This window comes from Porites lutea, chromosome 10 (genome assembly GCF_958299795.1).
Source record: "Porites lutea chromosome 10, jaPorLute2.1, whole genome shotgun sequence".
Lineage (NCBI taxonomy): Eukaryota > Metazoa > Cnidaria > Anthozoa > Scleractinia > Poritidae > Porites > Porites lutea.
Window position 1 is genome coordinate 29,107,455 of NC_133210.1, and position 25,028 is coordinate 29,132,482.

At 40.1% G+C, this 25,028-nt stretch overlaps 4 protein-coding genes across 4 annotated transcripts in view; 2 read left to right on the plus strand and 2 right to left on the minus strand.

Moving 5' to 3' along the window:
- LOC140951027 (uncharacterized) overlaps window positions 1-7,123 on the plus strand; it is a 35,872-nt gene extending 28,749 nt beyond the window's left edge. The window contains exon 11 of the mRNA XM_073400250.1: window positions 6,982-7,123. Coding sequence (XP_073256351.1) covers window positions 6,982-7,080 — 99 coding nt within the window. The 3' untranslated portion in view covers window positions 7,081-7,123. The remainder of the gene's footprint in view (window positions 1-6,981) is intronic.
- A 711-nt stretch (window positions 7,124-7,834) lies between these two features.
- LOC140950755 (uncharacterized) lies at window positions 7,835-11,776 on the minus strand. Its single transcript, XM_073399990.1, has 3 exons — window positions 11,400-11,776; window positions 9,181-10,577; window positions 7,835-8,449 (listed from the first exon to the last, which is right to left on the minus strand). Exons 1-3 carry the CDS (start codon window positions 11,479-11,481, stop codon window positions 8,195-8,197), a joined length of 1,734 nt encoding a protein of 577 aa, XP_073256091.1. The 5' UTR covers window positions 11,482-11,776; the 3' UTR covers window positions 7,835-8,194.
- Window positions 11,777-14,762: 2,986 nt separating this feature from the next.
- LOC140949997 (homeobox protein PKNOX1-like) lies at window positions 14,763-21,217 on the plus strand. The gene is made up of 5 exons (XM_073399151.1): window positions 14,763-14,818; window positions 14,946-15,336; window positions 16,508-17,236; window positions 18,275-18,351; window positions 18,905-21,217. The coding sequence occupies exons 2-5, from the start codon at window positions 14,956-14,958 to the stop codon at window positions 19,617-19,619; spliced, it is 1,902 nt and encodes a 633-aa protein (XP_073255252.1). The 5' UTR covers window positions 14,763-14,818; window positions 14,946-14,955; the 3' UTR covers window positions 19,620-21,217.
- A 1,396-nt stretch (window positions 21,218-22,613) lies between these two features.
- The window catches only part of LOC140950675 (phosphatidylinositol-glycan-specific phospholipase D-like), a 12,332-nt gene continuing 9,917 nt past the window's right edge, over window positions 22,614-25,028 (minus strand). The window contains exons 9-11 of the mRNA XM_073399923.1: window positions 24,732-24,832; window positions 24,049-24,075; window positions 22,614-23,427 (exon numbers count right to left, since the gene is read on the minus strand). Coding sequence (XP_073256024.1) covers window positions 23,275-23,427; window positions 24,049-24,075; window positions 24,732-24,832 — 281 coding nt within the window. The 3' untranslated portion in view covers window positions 22,614-23,274. The remainder of the gene's footprint in view (window positions 23,428-24,048; window positions 24,076-24,731; window positions 24,833-25,028) is intronic.

The window sequence follows — 25,028 nt, forward strand, 5'->3', positions numbered from 1 at the left end:
CGCGACTGACAAGAATCGCAAACGACTCGGTAAATGCTTAAAGCCATGCCAGAAAGAAATCTCTGCTCGCAGGGTATTTTTGCCGCATTAATTGGATATTTAACAGGCTTTGTACGCAGAAAAAAAGTAGGACTTAGTTTCGAGGTTAGTTGTTTTCTTCCAATTGAGGTACATTTTCTGTTTCACAAAAATAAAAACATAATAATGATAACAATAACTTAACCACCGTTTACCCACCACTCTTTTATTGTTGTTGTTGTTGTTTTCGTATTGGTAGCTTAGCACAGCACAGGCTTAACTAATTTCAAAGCACTTTTACGTTTTCTTATTTTCGATCTTCCCCGTTTTCTTAATACCTTAAGATACCCTTAAGATTACAGAAAGTTTTCAAGAGTTCTTAAAGGTCCCTTATTATAAGAGCAAAATCTGAAAATGCAAAATTATTTTCCGCCGCTCATAAATTACTACCCTTTTACAAAATATTACTCTTCTGGTAACTCGCAATGCGAAGCAAATCTTGTATTGTAACAATGGTTACTTGAGCCAGACCGTCAGGTGTGGAGACTGGTGGCTGTATGATGACCTGTTTGGCCATTCAGAATCACTGCTTGGACTATCGTAACCATTGGCATTCTGGGACCAGGCATGCGCAGTGGATCCTTTCGTCATGACTCCAACAGACATACAGTAGTCGTTTGTGGCGGTGTTGCCTGCAGGGTCATAAGAGGTGTAAGGATACGAACCTCCATGTAAAGCATAAGGCATTATCCCGAACTTGTTTTGGTAACAGATCTAGGGGATAAAAACTGACAGTTTAGTCAATGCAGGGAGACCTCGGCCTTGATGTATTGACTTGTGGACATCCTTATTGACATCCATGTTATATATTAACAGCTATCAAAAAGGGCATCTGCTGACCAGTGTCACATGACTGTATCGCGGGCTCAATTGTACAACTCAAAACATATGACCTTGATGTATTGACCTTACTATCACTCGGTCAGTACATCAAGGCCTCGGTCTGAGATTTCCCTGTAATGACTTCACTCTCGGTTAATAAGTGGTATGTATTTTATACACAGCCCGACAGATATATTCTGAGATAGGGTAAGAATTGAACTCTGCGCAGGGCTGAATGTTCTGTATAAGCTGATAGTCATATGTTTTGTAATCGTGTTAACAAGCAACACGCGCCCCTTTAGATCTCTCCTTCAGCTGTGCATGAATGTGTGGCTTAGTTGTCATGAAGCACTACAGAAACAACACGTTCCTATCACGGGTTAAAATGAACTCAACAAATTGGCCTGCCCCCACAGCTCAGTTGGTAGAGCGCTAACGCTGAGGCTATAGGTTCGAATGTCGTTGAAGCACCGATTTATTTTTCGGGTTAATTTGCAGTTGCTTAAATTGCTAATTACAGCTGCGACTATCATCAGTGGATAGTCATCTACGTCGTTGTTACCTTTTTGCTTCCATTCCAAGCGTACACTATGACGGGTGTTTGAACAGCTGCCTTTACCGTAGTCACCCCAACCGAGTGGCGCCAAAACGAGTCTTTTTCTCTGCTACCTGGCAACCTCCACATGACCCACTTGCTCCCCAAGCCATCCATCCTCTCACCGCTGGACAACAGGACCGTGGACGCTTCATCTACTGCTAAGCTACGCGCGTCAAAGCAGGCAAACTGTTTCTGTCCTGTGATCTTTGGAGACTTCAGCGATTGAGTGCTGTGGTTAGACACCAACCATTTATTGTAAATGTTGCCCACATTTCCGCTGATTTTGCCGACGAGGGTCCAGCCACCGTTTTTCATGTCGCAGTAAGTCTGCACTGACGAGCTGCCTTGGAGGTCTGTCTTGATCCAGTAAACGCCATTCTTAGCGCGCGGTTTGTTGTTCGCAAGACTTGCATCATGGATCTGTTTGCATGAGTCCGCAGGAAGCTTTTTCTCGCCTAACAGAGCGCTTTTCTTGGGAAGGAATGACTGGAAAGAACTCAGGGTGATGTTTGGGGGTGTAGAAACCACGAAAGTCACTTTGATATTGTCATAAAGGGTTTTACAGTTGTGGGGGGAGTGATGGCATCCCAGTCCAAATGTCCCTGCTGGTATCATCCATTTCGAGCTCACTTGGATGTTGTCGTGTACAACTTTGCCGTTCGCCCATTGAGAGAATCTGTCACCCATCACTCGATATTTGAAGTTAAACCACTTGTTTAATTGGAAAGCTGTGGGTAACTTTGTGTTGTATTGCCAGCCGGCGTCGTTGTTATTGAACAAGGGTCTCATTGTACAGGTACTGCCACGTTTTATGTAGTATTCAAACCACCAACCCGTCGTTTTGGACAGGCCCGCATTACTGAGGCGCAGTAATGGCCCAGGAGCGCTATTCGTTGTCCCTTTTTCCATTAAGTCAAGCTCGACCTCAACATCTTTCCACTGAAAACCTGATTTGAGATAAAGCCCGACCTCAATGGCATCTTTACTTAAATCTTTACTCTGCATTGTGCTTCCCAGCAAGCTCCCGTTTTCCACGCTCCATTTCCCCCAGTTTTTCACCCATTCTTTCTTTAACGACGCACTCGAAAAATCGTCGAAAAATGCGTACACTTTGGCAGGATCGTCCATGGCACTTCCGCTGACCGAAGCACCGAGGACCAAAAAATAAGACACGTCATCAGCGGTGTTGGATGATATCGGAGCCTGCAGTCGAAAGTGGACAGTTGCTGATTTTGTTCCCAGGCCACTGAGAACGCGGTCAATTTGGAACGGTTGCTGCCCGTTGTCATGGTAATAGACCTGCAAATCTTCGCCATCTTCACGTGTCAGTCGTCCGCGGTCTAGCATCTCTCGGTGGTTTACTGAGGAGAGAAGACTCATGCCAATCAATGTCGCAAGTCATTTGAAGTTTTTCACTATTGATCAAGGGTAACAACCAAATCTGGGAAAAAATTTTTTCAGTCAACCTTGAAAAAAGAATAGCAGATAATTTCCTATTATATTTGAAGGTAAGGAAGATTTATTTGAGAATCAGGTTTTATGTCTAGTTTTGTGCGATAGCATGATTTGTAGCTGAGTGACACGTTTTGATGCAATAAATACCACAAATAACTGATCTTTATTGTTATACCTTATTTCACGTGCTATTAAAACATGCTATTATTTATTCTTGGTTCTATCACACTAATTTTCACAGGTAGATATTTCACTTCGTAAAACTGGTAAAATATTAGGCTGAATTCATTGACTGACTGGTTTAAGGGGTCAGCAACAGTTTTGAAACGTTCAATAATTTGTTACTATTCTCACTTTAGATTTCTTTCTTCTTCCCTCCCCTTGTTATACGTTGAATATTTGAAAGTTCAAAACGCAAATGTATCATTTGAATTTAATATTTCTTAGTGTTTTCATTGCTTGTCTCGACTTCGCTCAAAGCAGGTCTCGAAAGAACTTTATTGCTTCGATTCGCTGAAAAATATTGAAATGTGAATACTTTTATCCAGTTAAAAAATTCGGGGAAAAAATTCTTTAACTTTACCTGCTACACTTATAATAAAGTGCTTGGGCAGTAGAGATACTGTTTCAATTCGTATTGGTATTTTACCGCCTGACCAGACCATACAGGGCTGATATCTCGAAGTATTCCCCTTGGAGAGCTTTTCCAAAAGATGTTGAACTGGCCTCAACAGGGCGATTTCTTCTTTGGCGACACGAGTCAATTTCGCGGCATCTTTCTGCATAGCCTCGGCCTTAGTTTCCTTTTCGTTAAAAGATTTCAAATCTAAAGTCAACTTGTAAATCAACGAGTCGATCTCACTTTTCGCGCGGTGAACTTCGTCATGTTTGGAGGGCTTTGTGGCTTGGGATTTTGTAATCCCATTAAACGAGGGGAGCAACAAAGCGATTAACAGAAAAACCTGGCATACTTCTGATACTTGGAAAGCCATTTCGATGGCGGCGAATACGACTCACTGCAATAGGTTGCAATTGTAAATCAATATGTTGGCTATACAAAGGAATGGTTGCCGAATGACTGAATGAATCATGATAGTCGGAGAATTCGGAAGCTAGATTTTCAGGTTATTTTTTCGTGAATTGTATAGACTGGTTACGTACTCAGACGTCACGAAAAAGCTCACGCTCCCAAATTTGTTGTATGCATATTGGTCACGCAGTTTGATACATAAACAATAATTTGCACATTTTATTATGTGCATTAAAGTCGGAAAGACTCAACTCTGAATTTTAGCTGACTGGCTTTACATGCCTTACGTTATTGATATGATCCGATGCGTGGAAAAATAGACTGAAACAGTGCGCGGGTGATATTGTGGGGTAATTTTGGTGAAGGTCCTGTATCTTAATATCAAGCTACAACTTTATTCAAAATCATGAGGCCAGCCTACATTGTAAAAGCTGCCGGTCTCAACCACGATCATCGCAATAAAAAACGGGCAGCCTTGGTGTGTTGAAGTAGTCCTCGTTTCACGGTTCTGAACCTCTGCCGATAACAAAAACAAACCCAGCTGTATCAGTTGAGGTAAGAACAACTGTAGCCTTTGAATTGTACCCCCTGCTTTTTCCCGCAGCAAAAAATGAAGCGCTAGAAAAGGAACGCTATATCACCAAGTAGCCTGAGTATCAGGCGTTTCTGTGAGGTGGTGGTGGTGGGGGGGGGGGGGGGGTGTGGGGGGGGGGGGTGGAAGCGAGGGCCGCCTAAAATGTTTCCTCCCTTCAGGCTTATCACTAGAAGGAAGCTACGTAAGCCATAATTCCGTGATCGTTACGATCAGGGCCTCTTGTCGCATTACAACAAACTGAACAAAGGTGAGCAGTCCAGTGATCTAAAAAAGTAACGATATACGGAAACTGCCTTAAAGTGGAACTGAACTTTATTTAATCATTGCGTTGAAAACTTGTTGAAGCGTTGATTCGGTGTAATCGCTGCGATCGCATAAATAGACTTTGACATTTCGTATTGATCACATGGAAATAAGGATTTACTTGAATGCTCTAAATCATCGGTAATTACCATGAGCCATGAAGCGAGACTGAAACGAGACTGACTGGTTGGTTCCGGACGCTTCAGTGTTCCTAAAAGTGATAAACGTTTTGCGTTTTCATTTTACTTCCATGAGAGTAGGTCTCTTTTTTTCTTCTCACTATAAAACAGTCAACAAAACGTTTACCTATCACTCTTATTTTTGGCGTTTGGACGCCAACATGTACTTGGCACCCTGGATTTCACATGTTCACAGCACTAGGCTCATTTTCCATTCATATTAGGGCCATTAGCTGGCCATTTATACCAGAAAAAATAAGACGTAAACTATCCCTTATAAACGGCACATTAAGACGCGACTGAGCAAAGACGCGTCTTATCGAAGAACAGGTGTTAGGGGCTGTACTTAGATAAGACGTGTCTTAGCTAAATTTCAAACGAAATGTGCCGTTTATAAGGAATAGTTTGAGTCTTATTTAGGACGCGTCTTATTTTTCCTCGTTTAAACGGCCCTATTGGTGCACAGCCTTGTTCATTGATTTTCATTTTGTTATTTTGTCTTCTTAGTTTAACAGACTGCTTCTTGCTTTAGCCATATTAATTTACACCAAAACTTGTGCTGTAGGTTTTTGAAGCGATACAACAATCCCAAAATGATTCACTTATTAACAGTATTGTTGACGAGGTGATGGAACCTCAGCTTAGACAAGTTATTATCGAGGCGTGGCGCGATGTGGTTGATGTCGATCGAAGTAAACAAGTCAAAAAGGTAACTGATATAACCTGTATATTGCAAACGTCTGTAAAATTTCGCGACTTTTGAGAAGCTGTATCTTTATAAGCTTTCAACAAATCACTTTCAAACTTGGCTATAATACTAATTTTAAGGCGCCTTTTTCTGTGGTGTGGACGGATTTTCCCGAACTTGTCCATGTCAAAAGTTGAAAAAAAAAAAAAACGGTGAATAGGTCTTTTCAGTCGATGTGAAGAGACGCTTTAACTTTTTTATAAAGACAGCAAATAGCGTGGCCTACCGGTAGCTCCTTTAAGCTTTTGAACTGAGTGTGATCTTATAATTATTGTGAGGCACGGTGGTGAGTGAGTGTGGTAAGTGTGTATCAGGTCGTTTCGCCCGAAGGTCGGTTCGTCCGATCGCAGTTCGCCCAGACCAAGTCGATTCGCCCGAAGCGTATTTGTCGTTCTTTAAGCCTGAAAAAAAGGGAATATGCATGGAAAGACAGTGACTGCACATGTGGAATCCAAGGGCAACTAAAATAACACCTCTAAAGGCATTTTCACCATGTTGTAGAGTGTTGTACGTCATCGGGCGAATCGACCAATGTCCGGACGAACGCCGTCGGGCGAATCGACTTTCGAACGAAACGACCGCATTTCGGTAAGTGTGTCGCTAACGGAAGCACTTAGTATGGTTTTCACTACCGAGTCGGAACAGAAGCGAGAGCGAAAGCAGCATATCTTATTGGGCAGCATAAATGGTGCAAGGGGGAGAGCCCTAGTCTGCTACACAGCCGTTTTTAGTGTCGTCACGCAACGCTGGAAGAGCGTTGCGTGACGACACTAAAAACGGCTGTGTAGCAGACTAGGAGAGCCCTTGCCTCTCAGCGATGGGGCCCGGGTTCACCTCTCGGTGTCGACGCTCAATGTGGGTTAATTTTGTCGTTGGTTTGTCCCTGCTTATACATAGCACGTGCAGTTCGTGTAAAGAACAAAAGTGAGACTTACATGGAGTTCTAACCAAGACGGACGTTGAACAAATATTGAAGAATTTTTCATAGTGACCTGTTGAAATTTCACTAAGATAAAACACCTTTTTCTCATTTCTCTAAAAATGTTTGTGGACCCTGGTAAGTCCCTCCAAGAGGGTATTGATGAACCCAAAAAACTGAAGTCTTTTCGGGAAGTAGTCGTGAAATATTCTTCAGAGAAATCAATGCTTGATAACCATTTATATGCTTTGTAGGCTTTGGATGTTTTAATGGAGGAACTGACAGCGCATTTGGATGAAGACATGCAAGATTTACTAGAACATGAAAGAAAGAGGAATGAATTGGACCTTTAAAGACACGTTATAATATGAGTAAGAATCCAAGAGAGTTTTGATTTCAAAATTTGCTTTTGGACCCGAAAAGGTACCGGACCTTTCGAGAAACGGGTCCCTGGTCCGTCCGTTCATTACTCCCTTGGATGGGTAGGCCGGCATGGAAGCTGCACATCAGCTTGTTCATCTCACCACCCAGCCTCCATTGCAGCCGTTATTGGAGTCGTCACGCAACGCTCCTCCCCACTGGTGGGAGGACGGGGGAGCGTTGCGTGACGAACCTAATAACGGCTGGGAAGGAGACTACCCACAACGAGTCAGAGAAAAAAAGTCAGTTATTCTCTACATGCAGTTAGCTAGTCCCTGCTGAGTCTGCCGTAAAGACCTTTCCACTGCTAATCTGCTGATTCCACCAGCCTGACAAACAGTAAGACACTTACCTGTTTTGTTAGAAAGACAGCATGTAAGTCAATCAGGGCATCATTTACTCAGTAATTCTCTTTACTTTTATACGGCTGGCTCATCGAGAGGTCAATATGCAGAGAATCCTAGCTGTGTACCCTTCGAGCAGAACTACGCAACTAACAAGCGATGCAAACGACTCGGCCAATGCTAAAAGGCATGCAGCACCTCTGCTCGGGGGGTATTTTTTCCCTATGGAATTGGATATTTAACGGCCCTTGTGCACAGGCAAAAAATTGGACTTTGTTTCCAGGCTAGTATTTTCTTCAAAGAGGGGTAGATCCCCTGTTTCATAAAAATAAATATAACAACCACCGTTTACCCAGCACCATTTTATTGTTGTTGATGTTGTTGTTTTTTTTTCGTATTGGTAGCTTAACACAGCACGGGCTTAACTAATTCCAAAGCACTTTTACGTTTTCGTATTTTCCATCTTTCCCATTTTCTTAATACCTTTAAGATACCCTTAAGATTACAGAAAGTTTTCAAGAGCTCTTAATTTACTCTCATATCAAAAGAACGTCTTTCTCTTAAAAGAAACGATCCCTTATCATAAGAGCAAAATCCGAAAATGCAAAATTATTTTCCACCGCTCATAAACTAGTACCCTTTTACCAAATATTACTCTTCTGTTAACTCGCAATGAAAAGCAAATCTTGTAATGTAACCATGGTTACTTGAGCCAGACCGTCAGGTGTGGAGACTGGTGGTTGTATGACCTATTCGGCCAATCAGAATCACTGCTTGGACTGTCGTAACCATTTGCATTCTGGGACCAGCCATGCGCAGTGGATCCTTTAGTCATTACCCCAACAGACATACAGTAGTCGTTTGTGGCGGTGTTGCCTGCAGTGTTGTAAGAGGCGTAAGGATACGAACCTCCATGGCCAGCAAGAGGCATTATCCCAAACTTGTTTTGGTAACAGATCTACGGTAGGAGAAAAAAAATCAGCAAGAGACCTACAGAAAGCTGTTTTGAGTTGACTGTTTGTGATAAACTAGTATTTTGTGCACCACTCGATAGATGTACTCTGAGATAGAGTGTGAATTGCAAGGCTGACTCTTCTCTCCAGTCAAGTGTTTTGCCACCGAGTTTAAAAGCGACAAGCCGTCCTTTAGATCTCCTCTTTAGCGTTGGATAGTGCTATCCACCGGGTAAATCATTTTATTATTCATTCAAAATATTTCGCCGTTTCCGATTGGCTCATTTCTCCCTGGAAAATTCTTCATAATCAGCCGTCGTTGATCAAATATGGACGATACGAGCAATATACCATCGCTTCGATGGTATATTCGCTTGGTAACGAGGTTGGTTTATGGTATATTTCCCTGGAAACGAGGCTGCCGGATTTTATCTACTTTTTGATGAGTATCTGCAAGAAGATAAAGTCTTGAAGCCGTGCCGATTATACTCAGCCTTATTCAATAAATTGTTAAATGAACAAGTATAGGGGAAACAATTGCGTTATTCTCTGGATAGAAATTTGTGTAGTGGATAACGCTATCCACTTCACAACTTGGGCTTAAAGGACACAGGTCAGTGGCGGATTCAGACTTTTAGGGAAGGGGTTGGGAGCGCCCTTTCCAATCCCCTTGGACCCCCCAGTGCAGCATATTTTCGACAAAGGAAAGGCGAGTTCTTATCATCAATGCCATTACCTTTTTGTTTCCATTCCAAGCGTACACCATGACGGGTGTTTGTACAGCTGCCTTTACAGTTGATTGTCCAACGGAATAGCGCCAAAACGAGTCTTTTTCTCTGCTACCAGGCAACCTCCACATGACCCACTTGCTCCCCAACCCATCCATCCTCTCACCGCTGGACAACAGGACTGTGGACGATTCATCTACTGCTAAGCTGCGCGCGTCAAAGCAAGGAAACTGTTTCTGTCCTGTGATCTTTGGAGACTTCAGTGAGACAGTGTTGTGCTTAGATACCAACCATTTATCGTAGATGTTGCCCACATTTCCGCTGATTTTGCCGACAAGGGTCCAGCCACCGTTTCTCATGTCGCAGTATGTCTGCACAGACGGGCTGCCTTGAAGGTCTGTCTTGATCCAGTAAACGCCATTCTTAGCACGCGGTTTGTTGCTCGCGAGACTTGCATCATGAATCTGTTTGCATGAGTCTGCAGGAAGCTTTTTCTCGCCTAACAGGGCACTTTTCTTGGGAAGGAATGACTGCAAAGATCCCAGGGTGATGTTTGGGTGTGTAGAAACCACGAAAGTCACTTTAATGTTGTCATAAAAGGTTTTGCAGTTGTAGGGGGAGTGATGACATCTCAGTCCAAATGTTCCTGCTGGTATCATCCACTTCGAGCTCACTTTGATGTTGTCGTGTACAATTTTGCCATTCGCCCATTGAGAAAACCTGTCTCCAAGCGCTCGATACTTGAAGTGGAACAATTTGTTTAATTTGTAGGTTGTGGGTAGTTTTCCTTTGATTAACTCGCCACCATCTTTATTATTCACTTGGGGTCTCAGATAGGAAGAGTCAGAATGACCTGGGTAGTACTGAAACCACCAACCTGAGGTTTTGCTGAGGCCCACATCGCTGAGGCGCAGGAATGGTCCAGAAGCGGTGTTACTCTTTCCAGTCTCCATGAAGTCAAGCTCTACCATAACATCTTTCCACTGAAACCCTGATTTGAGATACAGTCCGACCTCAATATTATCTTTGGTTAAATCTTTACTCTGCATTGTGCTTCCCAGCAACCTCCCGTTTTGCACACTCCATTTCCCCCAGTTTTTCACCCATTCTTTCTTTAACGTCGCGCTCGAAAAATCGTCGAAAAATGCGTACACTTTGGCAGGATCATCCATGGCACTTCCGCTGACCGAAGCACCGAGGACCAAAAAATAAGACACGTCATCAGCAGTGTTGGATGATATCGGAGTCTGCAGTCGAAAGTGGACAGTTGCTGATTTTGTTCCCAGGCCACTGATGACACGGTCAATTTGGAACGGTTGCTGTCCGTTGATATGGTAATAGACCTGCAAGTCTTCGCCATCTTCACGTGTCAATCGTCCGTTGTCTAGCAGCTCTCGGTGATTAACTGTGGATAGAAATGTCAGAATGTGCTCAAAACTATTACATTTTTGTTCAGGTGTAAGGACGGAAATTGAGAGTCTGATCTTGACTGCGAGGAAAGAATGGCAAATAATTCCAATTTAAAACAGGATAAGAAGTGCTATTCAAGAATGAGAATTGTTAATAGTATGATTTGTAATGGCGTAAACACCAGAACTAATATACTGCAAACTAAAAACATCGTTTTAGCCCCCCGGCCTAGTTTGGGCTAATTTAGACCCACCGGCTGTAAGTTTCAAGGGCTGGAATAGATCTTTTATAGGGCTGTGTTGGCACAAAGTGTACTCAAATCGCTGAACAAAAGAATTATTCAGACTTGGGGCTTACAGGGTTTGACTGGAAGTTGGGCCCTAAGCAGATCTTTCCAATTTACAGTGTAAGTTTCAAATTTGTTATACCTAATTTCACAAAACATAGAACATTCATGCCTGTACCTGAGTTGTTCTAAAATTTTTACATGTAGGTATTTCTAGTTACGCTGAAAACCAGTGGAAGATTCATCGGTTACCAAAAACGTCTTACGAGATTTTAACAATTTTGCCAGTTTGTGTGTGCGCATTGTTTTTTTTTAATTAAGCAGCCCATTACCCTTCTGAACCATTTTTTTTCTTATGTTATTTTTTCCTTGATACGTTTCCTACTTAATAGTTCCATATTTGTTGTCATTAAATTTCATTTGTTTCCGTAATATATTTTAGTAGCTGGAAATTTATTTGTTGCGATTTTTGCCTGAAAAAATTAGGAACTCTAAATGATCTTACTTAACTGGATAAATATGGCCTCTTACCTGGTACACTTATAGTGAAGTGTTTGGGCAGAGGGGATGCAGCTTTAATTTGTATCCGTATTTTACCGCCTGGCCAGGCCATACAGCGTTCTTTTCCATTCGAGGAGTTCCCCGGCCCTTTGCAAGCTTTTCCAAAAGACGTTGAACTGGTCTCAACAGGGCGATTTCCTCTTCTGCGACCCGAGCCAGTTTCGAGGCATCTTTCTGCACAGCCTCGGCCTTAGTTTCCTTTTCATTAAAAGATTTCAAATCTAAAGTCAACTTGTAAATCAACGAGTCGATCTCACTTTTCGCGCGGTGAACTTCGCCGTGTTTGGAGGGCTTTGTTGCTTGGGATTTTGTGATCACATCAAACGAGAGGAACAACAAAGCTGTTAACAGAAAATGAGTCTGGCGTACTTGGAAAGCCATTTGGATGGCAGAAAACACAAACTTTGCCAAAACCGAAATAAGCTGTAACAAGGGATGGCAAACAATGACCTTCTGTGTGACTCATGTTTACAAATCAGAAGCTTTACTTACAAGTTATTTTTTCCTGAAATGCATAGGCTTGATACATATATAGAGACGTCACGAAAAACAACTCAGATATTTTGTTTGCATACTAGTCACGCGTTTTCTTTTAAGTAACGAATAAATTATTCATTTTAGCTGGAACTGAGGACTTACTTCTGATAACGCAGTTTCGGGAAAATAATGCGTTTTTTAGTTTCCTTTTAATATGTGATTCCCTTGGAGAAGGCCTGAATTATGCTAAAAATCCCGGGACCTAACTAGCCTGATTGTCAGACGTCTGAGAAGGGGTCAGGGTAGGGAACAACTAAATTACTTCATTCCGACAGCTGTGGCAAATATAAGAATAAAAAAAGAACCGGTAAATAAATTATTGTGAACTTTCCGCTTGATCCGCGAGTCCCAGACCGCAAGTCCCAAGCAGCAGTTTTTTATATTTCCCACTCTGGTCGCGTGGTCTTAGTGGGATGGGTTAGCGACGTTCTCTGTGACTTCAAAGTGACTCCCAAGGCCCCGGTGGCGGGGGGGGGGGGGGGGGTATACTCCCTTATATAAGCCATATAGGTATGTTCCGCCCCAAAGGGTATGGGTATGGGCTTTTCCGGTCTGTAAACGAGTATACACTTTGTCCATTTTGGTCTGGAATCGGGTATGGTTTTCGGGAGAACTACGGCAGTGTATGAACGTACTTATCGCTTCAATTCCAAATAAATAAGAAAGAAATAGAAATATGCGAATTGGAAATGCTTTTTGAGACATTTTTTGTTTGCGCTCTAATCTAGGACTTAATTTCTGCCTAAAGGCTAGGTCTGAAAACAGGTATGGATTTTAGAGGTCAGGGACCTGTTTCTCGAAAGTCCCGATAACGTTTCGGGCCCTAAAACCGTTTTTTGTTTGCCGTGTTTCACTCTAGATCAAAGTTTCAATAATTTTGAAAATGATACAATGAAATTATCAGTTAACAAAGCAAAATTGACCGGTTTGTGAGCTAGGAACTGTGCTACTATTCAATTGGTTTTGATTTTAAATTTTACCTTCGGACCCGAAAAGTTATCGGGCCTGTCGAGAAACGGGCCCCAGATCTGAAAACGGGTGTGGAAAATGACAGGTTTTTTTAGTCTGAAACACGGTCAGGATTTAGAGAACCAGGCGGCACACCCCCACCAATAATTCCCGGGAGTAGTCCCCCGGGCTCCAATGTTACCCGATAGACAATGATCAGCAACACAGTTAACTAGTAAATCTGATTATTTTATTTGAAGAAAGGTAAAATGAAAAGGAAAAATATTTGCCTTGTCTGTTGAAATTAATAGCGATAAGGACCAGAAGGGGAGAGTAAAATGACCGGAAAGCGATAAAGAGAGGGAAATCAAAATCAGGCTCCTGGAAAAATTGCTTTTAATTCTTTTTCTAGTTTCGAATGTTTCAGTTCATCTTCGATTCTGTTCAGTTTCTGTTATTGTCTTTCACACATATAGAATTTTTATTGCCCTTATATCTGATCCCGACCTTTGATCGGTTGGAGAACAAATATTACATAGCAATGGCAAATACGGTATGCATCTGAATATTGAAAGCAGCACTAATAACGTAATAGACGGACGTCACTTGATAATCAATCAATGATGACAAATGTGTCTTTTATTCTGAAGCGGTTTTGATTTATCTCTTGTCAAGAAAACAGTTCTTTTAAATATCACTGCTAATTCGCCGGATATAAAGTTCGGTGGCCTTTGATTTTAGACAAAGAAACATCGTGCACCCCCTCCCCGCACCCCCTTCATGTTTTAACCAGTGGTTTTGTCTAGCCTTTAGGCTCACTCAAGTTTCCAGCCGAAAAGAACTTTATTCTGAGTTGCAGACTTAATTCACCGCTGAATTATTATTCATCACGGTAAAATGGAAATGTCAACTTCAAAAAGCCCCTTTCAACAACATGTTTAACAACTCAAGACGTCATTTCACCGGCTGGGCCCTAGAGATTTCGAATTTTTTTTAAAATTAAGTTATTCCCTGCAGGCCCTTCTTGAAAAGCCTAAGCCGCTGTATGCTGAGGCAAAAATTCTTCCTCCTCTGCCATAGCTGCAAATTGGGAATTTGTTGAAAATTTTTTTACAAAACTTGAATTCTGGTGTGGAAGTCACGGTCCCTCTTTCTGACAAACTTTTTTTATCTATCCGTGCCTTGAATTTTAAAAAACTCCTTTGGTCGATATAATGTAATTAGCAAACAAAGTTTGTTGACCAACAGGCCCAGGGTACATGGCAAAGTTTTGTTTCTTTTCGTTTCTTCCGGTACAAGCGGGCGGGTTAGGCAAGTAAATACGAAGTTCGTTATAAAATGATGAATGCCTTAAACTGCCTACAATATTAATTGTACACCAAATATACGCCCACTATGCAAACCACAGACTGTACTGAAGCCACCCGTTTCGAAACCTTTGTTGTCAAAACACTTGGGAGTACCTCCCACTTTTTATAGCCGCTTGTAGAAATTCTAGATTTCTGTGGAATGCATCTTTACTAGGAGCCTGTTACCCATAAGATCCTGTCTTTACCAGGCGTGACTTTCCTGCTAGAGAAAAACTCTATAAAGACACAAAAAATCTTTTTTCCTAGTCTCTTTCTATGAAATTATTTTTAAAATACTAGCGCGACAATAAATAACCAAGTGTCCTTTGTGCAGCTGATCTTAACAATATTAATTATGCATACATCAATTATTCCCTAGTGAGCAGCAGGTATAAATTAGCATGAACACAATGCATAATTATGTAAAATTTCGTCGGTTGGCGCTGTCAATCAGTCGAAGCAAGGCCGCGCCAAAAGGGTTTTTTGACGTTGACGAGTGAGTGACACCGTCGCTGTTCCATCGCCTCGTGCATTTCTTTTTAATAGTGACCAATTGTAAGTCTTTCAACCTCCCATACAAACACATTAACACTGGTCCGATTATCATTTCATTTGGTCTTCCTGGAGGGGTGAGCGTTGACAATGTCTGCTTCGAATAACCTTGTTGTTTCTCTCTTCGTAGAAGCGGCCGAATGGAAGGGCTCGCGAATCGAACGCAAACTCACATGCTTCCAACTCCGCAGCAAAACATTACTGGTCCCGGACAGTATGCAGCTATATCTTTACAACAGACACAACAAGAGAGGATGCCTCCAACTTACGAAGAAGCCCAGTTAGCGGTTCAAGCGGTCGATATACAACAGATTACGAACATGGAAGCGGAAAAACAAGCTATATATCGCCATCCGCTCTTGCCTTTACTGGCTAAACTGTTCGAGAAATGCGAGCAGTCAACTCAAACGTGCGAATTGACTCCAGCTAACGCTTTCGACAACGAAATAAAGAATGGCATTCTGCAGATGAATCGAGAGGGAAAGTCTTTCTACACGGAGGATAGGGATCTCGATAATTTGGTGAGCATAGTTTTTTTATTCTTTGTATTCAAGTCAAAACCGTTTCCAGGCTTTAGTATAGCATCTTGAAAACTCTTCATCCCTTGTTTATCAAGTTAAGCTGTGTATCTTCAATAACACAGAAATTTCGTGCCACCTCAGCTAAAGCATTTCTTAGTCTTTAACGTGATACCCTCGTGGATTAAACTTATTAAAAGATACATATTTCACAATCAGCTAACTGGAATAAAGCCCTTGTTTTTTGCGATCGACTGATACTCGTGTCGTCTTCCTTCATCGCGATCTTTTCGTCGTTATTAATTGTTTTCAATGGTACCCGTGGCGGATTTCAAAACGGAGGGCATCCCTCAAATAAAGACACAGACGCCGCGTTTATTATTCTGCAGGTACCATGAAAAGGTCTTTCTGTATTGCGTTTCTTTCGGACAAATTTTAATCCCGATTATGTTAAGCTTCTTTTAAAATATGGCGGCCGAAAGGAAATCCCACATTACAGGAGCAAGAATAAAACATTCGATAAAAACCAGGATATTTTCTCTGGTCACGTTATATTAACTTGCTGATACAAAAGCTTAGTTAGTAAGTAATGGTTTTCAAGGCTTTGTTTACAAGTAAAAGTGCAAAATTATTATCCATTTTTAAGAGGAAGATCAGATTCTTTTGCGGATCATCAGAAGATTTCCGTTTTCCTGCCTACTTACAGCTACTTGTGCCTCGCGTGAAATATGCGACATTTCCGTTGGCCATTTCCTCGTTTATAGTGTTGATACTTTTAATTACTTTACTCTTGCGAATTTTCGTAAAATTAATATTAATACTTAGTCAAGGGTCTTAAATTAAGAACTGACTGTAGTCTTCCTTAACAGGATTGCGATAATAACAAAGCAAAATAATGTCTAATATTTACATAATATGCAAATATGTTGTGGAAGGCATTTATTGTAGATCCGTCCTTTTTTTTTTTCTTGTATGATAAATAATCATGAAAACTGTGTTCAGACTTGGCCTTAATATTTTCTTAGAATACAATATCTTATGGAATTTCAGCGAAGTTCCATCAACCATGATTCCCATTTTATGGAAGAAACAATTTATTCCAAATTTGTTATCAATTTTTTATACAGTTTAAGTACAGCGTTTGTTCTGAGCATAGCTGCTTTTGTACCAACAGATGATCAAAGCAATCCAGGTTCTCAGAATTCATCTGCTTGAGCTTGAAAAAGTCAATGAACTCTGCAAAGATTTCTGCCAACGTTACATTGCTTGCCTGAAAGGGAAAATGCAGAGTGAAAATTTACTTCGCAGTCCTCTTCAAACAACTTACTCCCCTGCGGTGAATGTCTTGAATGCAAATGTGCAACCACAGACACCGACAACCCCAATTCAAGCACCCCAGCCAACATTTATTCCCCAGCAGCAAGTTGCTTATTACACAGCACCTGCAGCTGTTACGCCTTGCACTGTCGCCAGCGCAACCCCGACTGTAAGTGTCATTGGCACTCCATTGCAACAGCAAGTCACAACAGTGGCATATGTTCCCCAGGGAGTAGCCCCTGGTCAACAGATTGTCATAGCACAAGTCCCACAACAGCTTACTCAGCAAGCAGCAGTACCCACTAGTGTAACTTATACCACAGTACCTACGACAGTAACATACAGCTCAGTGCCGCCCACTGTGACGTACGTGAGCACGCCAACTATTGAGACTGTGACACCTTCTCGGCCCCAGACGCATTCCTCAGGAGATGAATCTCCAACAGAAATAACTGTTCCATCAAGTGTTCCACTTCCTGCCCTTGACTCACCCACAGAGGTTACGGATAAGAAAAAAACAAGAAGGGGTGTCTTACCTAAACAAGCAACAAACATTATGAAGACTTGGCTTTTTCAACATCTTGTGGTAAGTGGATGATAATAAATCACTTAGGTTGTGTATGTTTGTAGGTCAGTGCTTCTGAACATTTTATATGTGTTGAGGGCTTGACTATTTTGAGCATTAAATTTTTTGTCCCCCTCTGACAGGTGCGGATCCACACCAGTTTCCACCATTTTACAGAAATTGGTCAGATTTTTTGTATTTAATATAATACATTTTTAATACAAAAAAGCTGTTCTAGTTGAAACTGAGAGATGAAATAATCCACCAATTTGCAGTGTGAGGAGAATGGAGGAGAATGGAGCCAGCCAATAATAATAATTATTATTATTATCCTGTGTAAATGACTCAGAAACCCAGGAAAGGGAGAGGAAAAATCCAAAAAGTTTTCCCTGGGGAGCATGCCCCCAGACCCCCTTAGAAGCTTTGGCCTTTCTCACTCATTTCGAAAATTGGTCATTATTAATTTATCCTAGATCTGTGCCTGTCTGATGAATATTAGGGGTAAACAAGAAAATCATTGGGGACAAATATATATTTATTAAAGTTATCTGAATTTGTTTCTGGAACTCTTGCATGTGAAACAAATAACATTAAGGCCTCGTAATTGAAGACGTTGATGCGTGTTCAAGGGCCTTGTTTCTCCATGAATAACCCTTTGAAAGTTTCTTGTATGATCCAAAATGTATGCAAACTGTCAACATAGGTTAAACTAAAAAGTTGATTCAACACTCTATAATACATGTAGTAGTGTTTTCAGTCATTTGAGCTTGTTTTGGGGGTTAAAAACTGGAGTATTTCCTCTTCCAACAATCCCTAAATTAATGCCCAACAGTTTGTATGGCTTTTAACATCCTGTGCTACTTTGGGAGCTTATCGCCCTGGTTTTCCTGTTTTTTTGTTTGTTTGTTTTGTTTGGTTTTTTGTTTTGTTTTTTTATTCCCTGATGGAAATCCTTCTTTCCTGATGGAAATAAATAGCCTGGTTGAAAGCAGGGGTTAGCTTTTTTATGCCCAAAAAGACAGTTGTTTTACACACTCATTAATTCTTTTTCTTTGCCAGCATCCATACCCCACGGAAGATGAAAAACGAAGTATTGCAGCTCAAACTAATCTTACCATTCTTCAAGTCAATAACTGGTGAGTTGTAAGTGAGTGCTAATAAAGCCAGTTATTATAATAATCTGCTTCTGCATGCTGTTGTGATTTTGCACTCTTATCCAAAATAATAATATTATTATTGTTGTTGTTGTCTTTTGACCGTTATACTTTTTGTTAACCCTTTAAGTCCCAATATCCTCCTACAAATTCTCCAAACTGATCTCCATACATTTCCTTGAAGAATTAGTTGAGAGAATTTGGTAAAAGATCAAATATTTTTCTCTTTGTGATCATTTTGTTAATTCTCATAGACTTTGCTCATGATAGTCTATGGGTATTGTTACTACTTAGTAGGAGAAAATTGATTTTGAGCAATACTGGTACTTCACAGTAAGGTTCAGATCAGATTAAGCCTTGGACCACTAGGAAAGAACTAAGAGTACAAAGCACCTCTTTCTCTTCTCACTCCCCCACTCAATAAAATAAGTGTGATTGTTAAGGTTTAATTTTAAAAAATAAATTTTCTTGTTCCTTTTGAGTGTCACTTTGTTGCCTTTTTTATGAAAAATTTTCTGTATTATTGTGTAAATAGGTTCATTAATGCAAGACGTCGTATTCTTCAACCCATGTTGGATGCCAGTAATCCCGAAGGACCTAAAGCTAAAAAGTCAAAGATCCAAAGTCGCCCAGCTCAGCGTTTCTGGCCAGAAAATTTAGTCCCCAGTCAGTTAGCAACTGTTCCCATAGCTCCAGCTCCTGTGACTGTACAGGCGGTAATGCAAGGTGGATCTGTTCAAATGCAGACAGTGCCACCTGGTGCGACTGTTGCTGTACCACCAGGCGTGGCTTTACCCACGACTATAACAATACCAAATGTACAAGGGACCACAGTCATCCCAGGAACTGTTGCTATTCAACAACAACCACAAACAGGCACACCAACCACAATGGTGGTTGTAACAATACCCCCGTCAGCAAGTCAGATCAGTACAGCGTCTGCATCTGAAAGTTCCTCAGTTGTTACATCCCACCCGACGATGATGGCGTCAGCTGTGTCATCACAAGTTGAAACAGTCCCGGTCAGTAATCTGTCTCCCATGTACACTAATATCCAGCAAGGCAGTCCATCTCTACAGAGTTCCCCACTTCCAACCATGGTACAAAATGGTGGAGAAGGTAGTCTTGTGAATTCACCCCACCACCTTCCTACGTCAAGTGTCAGCATAGCCGGAGTCCAGGAGAACTTAGTAGGAGTTACCGCAATTACTATGGATAATGCTGTGGTCTCGAGAGGAATAGTAAACTGATTTTACAGGGCTTTGTTTGTGATTTACATAGCTGTCAACTGCAAAAGTTTTGTTCCGTAATAATTATATTAACTCTTTCACTCCGTGTTGTGGTGTATCACTGTCTGCTTAAATGGCTCATACAGTGAAAAGCTTAGTGATAACCAACCATAGTCAATGCAACAGTCAATAATGTTATTTGAATATTGGAAAATTGAATCCTTTTGTCATTGCCTGTACTACCATTGAACTCAAATCTTCATTCTGGCATGCACAATAAACTGTTAAGTTGGGACTATTTTATGTATTTGGTCAGTTTGAAAAATCTTTCTATTCAGATGTCTGAGTGAATAAAGTTTGTCTGAAGACATTTATATTAAATTTAAGAAGAAAATTGAGCTTGCTGGTTGAAATAATATCTCTCATGTGAATTTACTTCTCACTACCCATGCGGGAATGCCAGAAAGAATCTTGTAACAGTAACAACCAACAGATTCAATTTTCAAATATTCAGTTCAGTAGTTGGGTTTATGGGATGCACTTGAGCTGGCGTGACTGTGATATTTATATTCTTTAACATTTACTCTTCATTTAGCAAGATGATGAAAATTCAATGTTATTATGCTTCTTTGCTTTACTCAGTTCACAGTTTGACAAAGCTGACTAAAGTGTCCTTTGGAACCATGCCAAAATAAATAAACTTAACATTAAAAGAGGAAACATTATGCAAGAAATTCTTCATTCTTAAGGGAAAAAGGGAGATGTCAAGTGTTCCCTAGGGTATCTTACTCATAAGGTACTGATAGCTTTGAATCTAAAAATTTACTTTGTTGGTTGTTAATGAGGCCCACAGGGCTTGAGGTGTGTTTGCTGTATTTTTGTGGCAGTTAAATTTTTGTTAATGTTGATTCTTAAATTATGAAAGGCATCTTTCAACATAGGTTCCTGATTTACTTTATCTCACTAATTACAATATTACAATTTTTTGTCTCTTAATAAACGTGTTTGTGGTCTGTCCAACTATGAATAATTATATGCAAGTTATTTTCCTATGGCCAGAGTGCAAAGCACACAGGCCTTGAATCCAAAAGGAATATTCTGAGACTTGTAGTATGGATCAACAAAACGAGTTAAGTAAAGTACTTCTTACATCTCTTAGTGTTTTGAACAGGTATGAAAGGACTCTTGCAGGTTGTAGTAACGTAAAATGCAGACAACCACATTTATCGTCCATGTTGCATGCACTGAGAGATGTAGCAAAGGTTGGGAGAGTTTCCCATTCCCCAAAAAAGTATCTTCAATTGAGTTGACAAGGATTAGAAGGAGTTGCATTTCATTACAAATAATAGATTAAAATCATACGACAGTTTTATGATTGTTCATCGGTTGGCGAATAAGTGGTAAAATTAATGAGAGATTTTATAAGGAAAATAATAGCTCTATGTAAGTATAAGTTTTATATTGTACATTATTTTATGGAGCTGTATATTGCTGTTAAATTATTATTATTAACAAGTAAGTTTAGTATTCTATCACACATTCAAAATATTTTTTAGCAGTGTGCCATATTACACTTACTTTGAAGTAAGACTAAACTATTATGAAATGTAATATTAAAATATGACTTAAAGAAGAATTATGGATTGTCTGTACTTGTCCCCTTGACAAGGGGAAGTAGTAGCTAATAGTTCTGTGAATCAGGCATAGTGAATAGTCTAGCCCGAGTATCAAGGCTTCCATCTTTCCCCTTTTCCCCAGAAACGCCTGACACTCAGGCTAGAATAGTCAGTCAGGAAAATGTCTGACTAAATTTGAACTCCTTTGCGAGGCCAGACATGATTGGAAAAATAACCCACCAAAACTGTCTTTTTAACACTGAGTTACATGGTGCAAAGTGAAGAAATAGGCCCTTTTGAGTTCCAAAAACTCTCACACTTTCAAAACAAGGTGAAGTGGAAAAAACCTATCTGATGAGAATGAGTTGTTTGAATGAGAATAACAAAGCTCATTTTTCATATCAATAGCGGGATTAGCCTCGCTAATGGTGTAGTAAAACTCAGTGTAATGCACATGTACGCGTGACTGGTTTGTCCAACAAACATGATGACCTGCTCATACCATAGTATGCCCTTTCTAAAAAGTCAAATTATTTGCAGCTTTTGGATGCACCCTTATCATTAAAAAGTCGTCTAAAAGACAAATTAACATTTCCCTCAATAGTAGACTGATGAGTACCATCCACAATTTTCCTCAGGGATATTAAAGGAGCGCGTGCAGAATGCGACATTTGAAGGGTGACATGTTCCTGAGTAGTGTTTTTCGCACATGCCATGCTTACATAATTTGCCACCCTGCTAGGAGGGCCTCACTTTTGCTTGTTCAAGTTCTGGGATTGTTTTGTTGGACATTAGTGCTACTTGCCTTTAAATTTATACGCCTTGACCAATCACCACTAACTTCTGTCCACCAATAACGATCCCAGAGAACATTGTACCCAAAGCTTGTACCCATTCTCTCTAGAGTTTCTGAAGTGGGGTATTATTTTTATAAAGAAGTCAGCATGGCCAAGTGGTCAGCATGTCAGACTTGCAATCCGGTGGTCCTGTGTTCAAGTCCCACTCTGGCCACTTGCTGGATTTGTTCTTGGTCATCCCAAGTTCAAATCCTCAGCCACGTTAACCTGAGATAGGCCCAATTTTAGCTGTTCTCATACATTCTCTCTAATGGATACTGCTAAAAGTTCGTTTCACCTTGCCAGGGGAATGTTATTTACAAAGCAAAACAAAAATTGAGCCTGATCTCAGGTTACAGTCACGCTTGTAAATATCCAACTGGTGCAGCCTCCTGCCAGTTGGGGTATTTAATCTTGATATGCTCTATTTGTATCATTTGTTTCAGAATTTTTTGAGTAGAGTACCTGTAAACTAGCTGGATAAACTACGTGCATTAATTTCCACTATGACCAAACCTTTGACCTTTTATTAACCTTTTTATTCAAGATGGATGGTACTATTTGCCGGCAGACACTCGCAGTGAGATAAGACAATTATCAGATGGTGTTCTGCGATAATGATGGCATTAATTTTTTTCGAAGCACCATCTACTAATAGTCTAATAGAAAAATTGTCTGACTATCAACTGTTAAAAAAAAGCTGAACTGGAAAAAATTTGATTGAGCTCTTATCATGTATACAAATGGTCCTTGTCAGGTAGATTTAGAAAATATGAAATTATAAACTGAATAACAGAAAATATTAGTTATCAAAATAATGATAGTTTCATCACAGTTTACAAAAACGGAAAATCGTTGCATAAAAAATAATAATTATCTAATGCTTTAATATTTTGACTGTGAATATTGTGAGGTATGCACATAATTAATTTTGTTATATAACATCAAATTTTAATATTTTATTGTAGTTTACCAAAAATAACCATGTCTCTGAACTATGAAAACAAACTCCCACAAAAAAATTAATACCCTCAATGACATTTTTTTATGAACTTCAAATGAAAGCTACCGAGCAGCACTTTTCAGCAGCATTTTCACAAGGTTATATTCATTTTTTGTTTTCTTTATTTATACTAAATAAAATATGAATTATTTTTCTTGAAACCTAATTTGCGGCACTGTTGGAAGTGACAGAGTAAAGGCTGCTTGCCAATCTGCCTGCAATTAACCTTTCCATTGCTTTGTCAAGTGAAGTACATGCACAGATCCTGAATGGAATGGACTCTTAGAACTACGAGGAGATGATACAACTAAGTCTACAGCTGATGCAGTGGGCAATGGAATACTGATGAATGTCGTTCCCAGACGGGACCTCTCCTAGAACAAAATCACACCTCTGTTTAATTCATTGGTAATGATTATTTTACTCATTTTTGAGCAGTACCATCATCTTGTCTACATTTATTCTTGAAAGCAAGTTGACATTTCAAAAATTAAGATGTATCTTAACCCGCCCCAAAGTTATTTTTAGATTGGCAACTGCAGTTTATAATAAATCATGGAAGTCACTAAACATGGAACTCGTTTTGGGGTTCCTTGCACTTTAATCTAAACTTAAGGTTAAGCACGCTATACTGTTGCTATGGTTACCTGCTACATTAGGAAACTTAGTCAAAACTTGATAAAGCACTGATTGGATATTTATTTGATACAAATTATAATAAATTATTATAGCATCTTAAAAAAGTATTTGAAGAAGTATCAAGAAGAACCATTGTTGGTTACAGGACCGGGTTTTGATGTACACAAATTTACTATTAGTAAGAAATCAAACAATTTTTTTTCAGTACTATGTTACTTGAATTCCCCCAAAAACTTCAATTGCCTGTCTAGCAAGTTTAGAACAGAATTCACTAGCCTGATTGCAAAATCCACAAGCCCAGGACTATCAGACATGACTCTCGTTGCACACAATTTTAAATATTTTGCATCGCTTACCTCTGTAGACTTCACCACGAAGGAGGCCTATAAAATATTAAACACATGATTACATTATAAGGTCTTAAATAACATACGCGTCCTTTAAATTTGCTGTGGCCCTGGAATAACAATGTAAGTGTTTTACAGCCTTTGCTTTATATTGCATCAGTTGTATTTCCCTACTTATTTTTTGCCAGAACTTGTAATATTTTGCACTTTTACTGTTTTAGATTCAACCTCCATCCTAAGTAAAAACGTTTTTCCAAGTGAGCCTTCATTTTTGTCTGGTGGATATTGTCATGGTGTTATTTCTGGTGGTAAGGAATTCACCTAATGTAATATCTTAGGCCCGTTTCAAACGTCATGCTACTGCCGTGCCGAACTAAATTGATGGAATTAAATTTGAGTATAGCATGGCAGTAGTGCGACGTTTGAAACCAAGTTGTGCTACTTCCGTGCTGAACTCAATATTCACAAATCATAAATACATTAGAAAACATTTAAAAGTTTGGTAAACCATTTCTTGATTTTTGTGTCTTGTTTTCGGCAAGAGCTGTTCTATTCACGTGAATTAAATTTGATGTCTGAAACCAAGTCATGCTAGTGTCATGCTGCAGTCCTGCTGCAGTCGAGCCAGCTTAGCATGGCAGTAGCACGACGTTTGAAACAGGCCTTAGTAATTCACACATCACTGATATTACCTTAACTCCAGGACAAGGATCAACTCCCTGACATCCTCTGGTGGCATTACCAGAAGGGAAGTTATTTCCTCCATAGAATGCATACAGTCCACCTTCCTCGGCTGAGATAAAAATAATAATTCACAGTGAGCAAAAAAAAAATCTTTTTGAATTCATTTTTGGCATGATCATCCTTTAAAAACAAGTGAAAATTACAAACTTGTCAATGCCAGAAACTACACACGTCATTAATTTGCGGTAAACATGACAAAAAAGACATACGCTGGAGACTTTTATGGGTTACTATGTTTAAGAGAA

Excerpts from the sequence above, each read along its gene's own strand:
- LOC140950755 (XM_073399990.1), bottom strand. The coding sequence starts at position 11,481 with ATGGCCTGGCCAGGCGGTAAAATACGGATACAAATTAAAGCTGCATCC. Across the intron at positions 10,578-11,399 it reads CTTCACTATAAGTGTACCAG|TTAATCACCGAGAGCTGCTA; the intron begins GTAAGAGGCCAT and ends TTCTATCCACAG. Across the intron at positions 8,450-9,180 it reads CTTGGAATGGAAACAAAAAG|ATCTGTTACCAAAACAAGTT; the intron begins GTAATGGCATTG and ends CTCCTACCGTAG.
- LOC140949997 (XM_073399151.1), top strand. The coding sequence starts at position 14,956 with ATGGAAGGGCTCGCGAATCGAACGCAAACTCACATGCTTCCAACTCCG. Across the intron at positions 15,337-16,507 it reads ATAGGGATCTCGATAATTTG|ATGATCAAAGCAATCCAGGT; the intron begins GTGAGCATAGTT and ends TTGTACCAACAG. Across the intron at positions 18,352-18,904 it reads ATTCTTCAAGTCAATAACTG|GTTCATTAATGCAAGACGTC; the intron begins GTGAGTTGTAAG and ends TTGTGTAAATAG.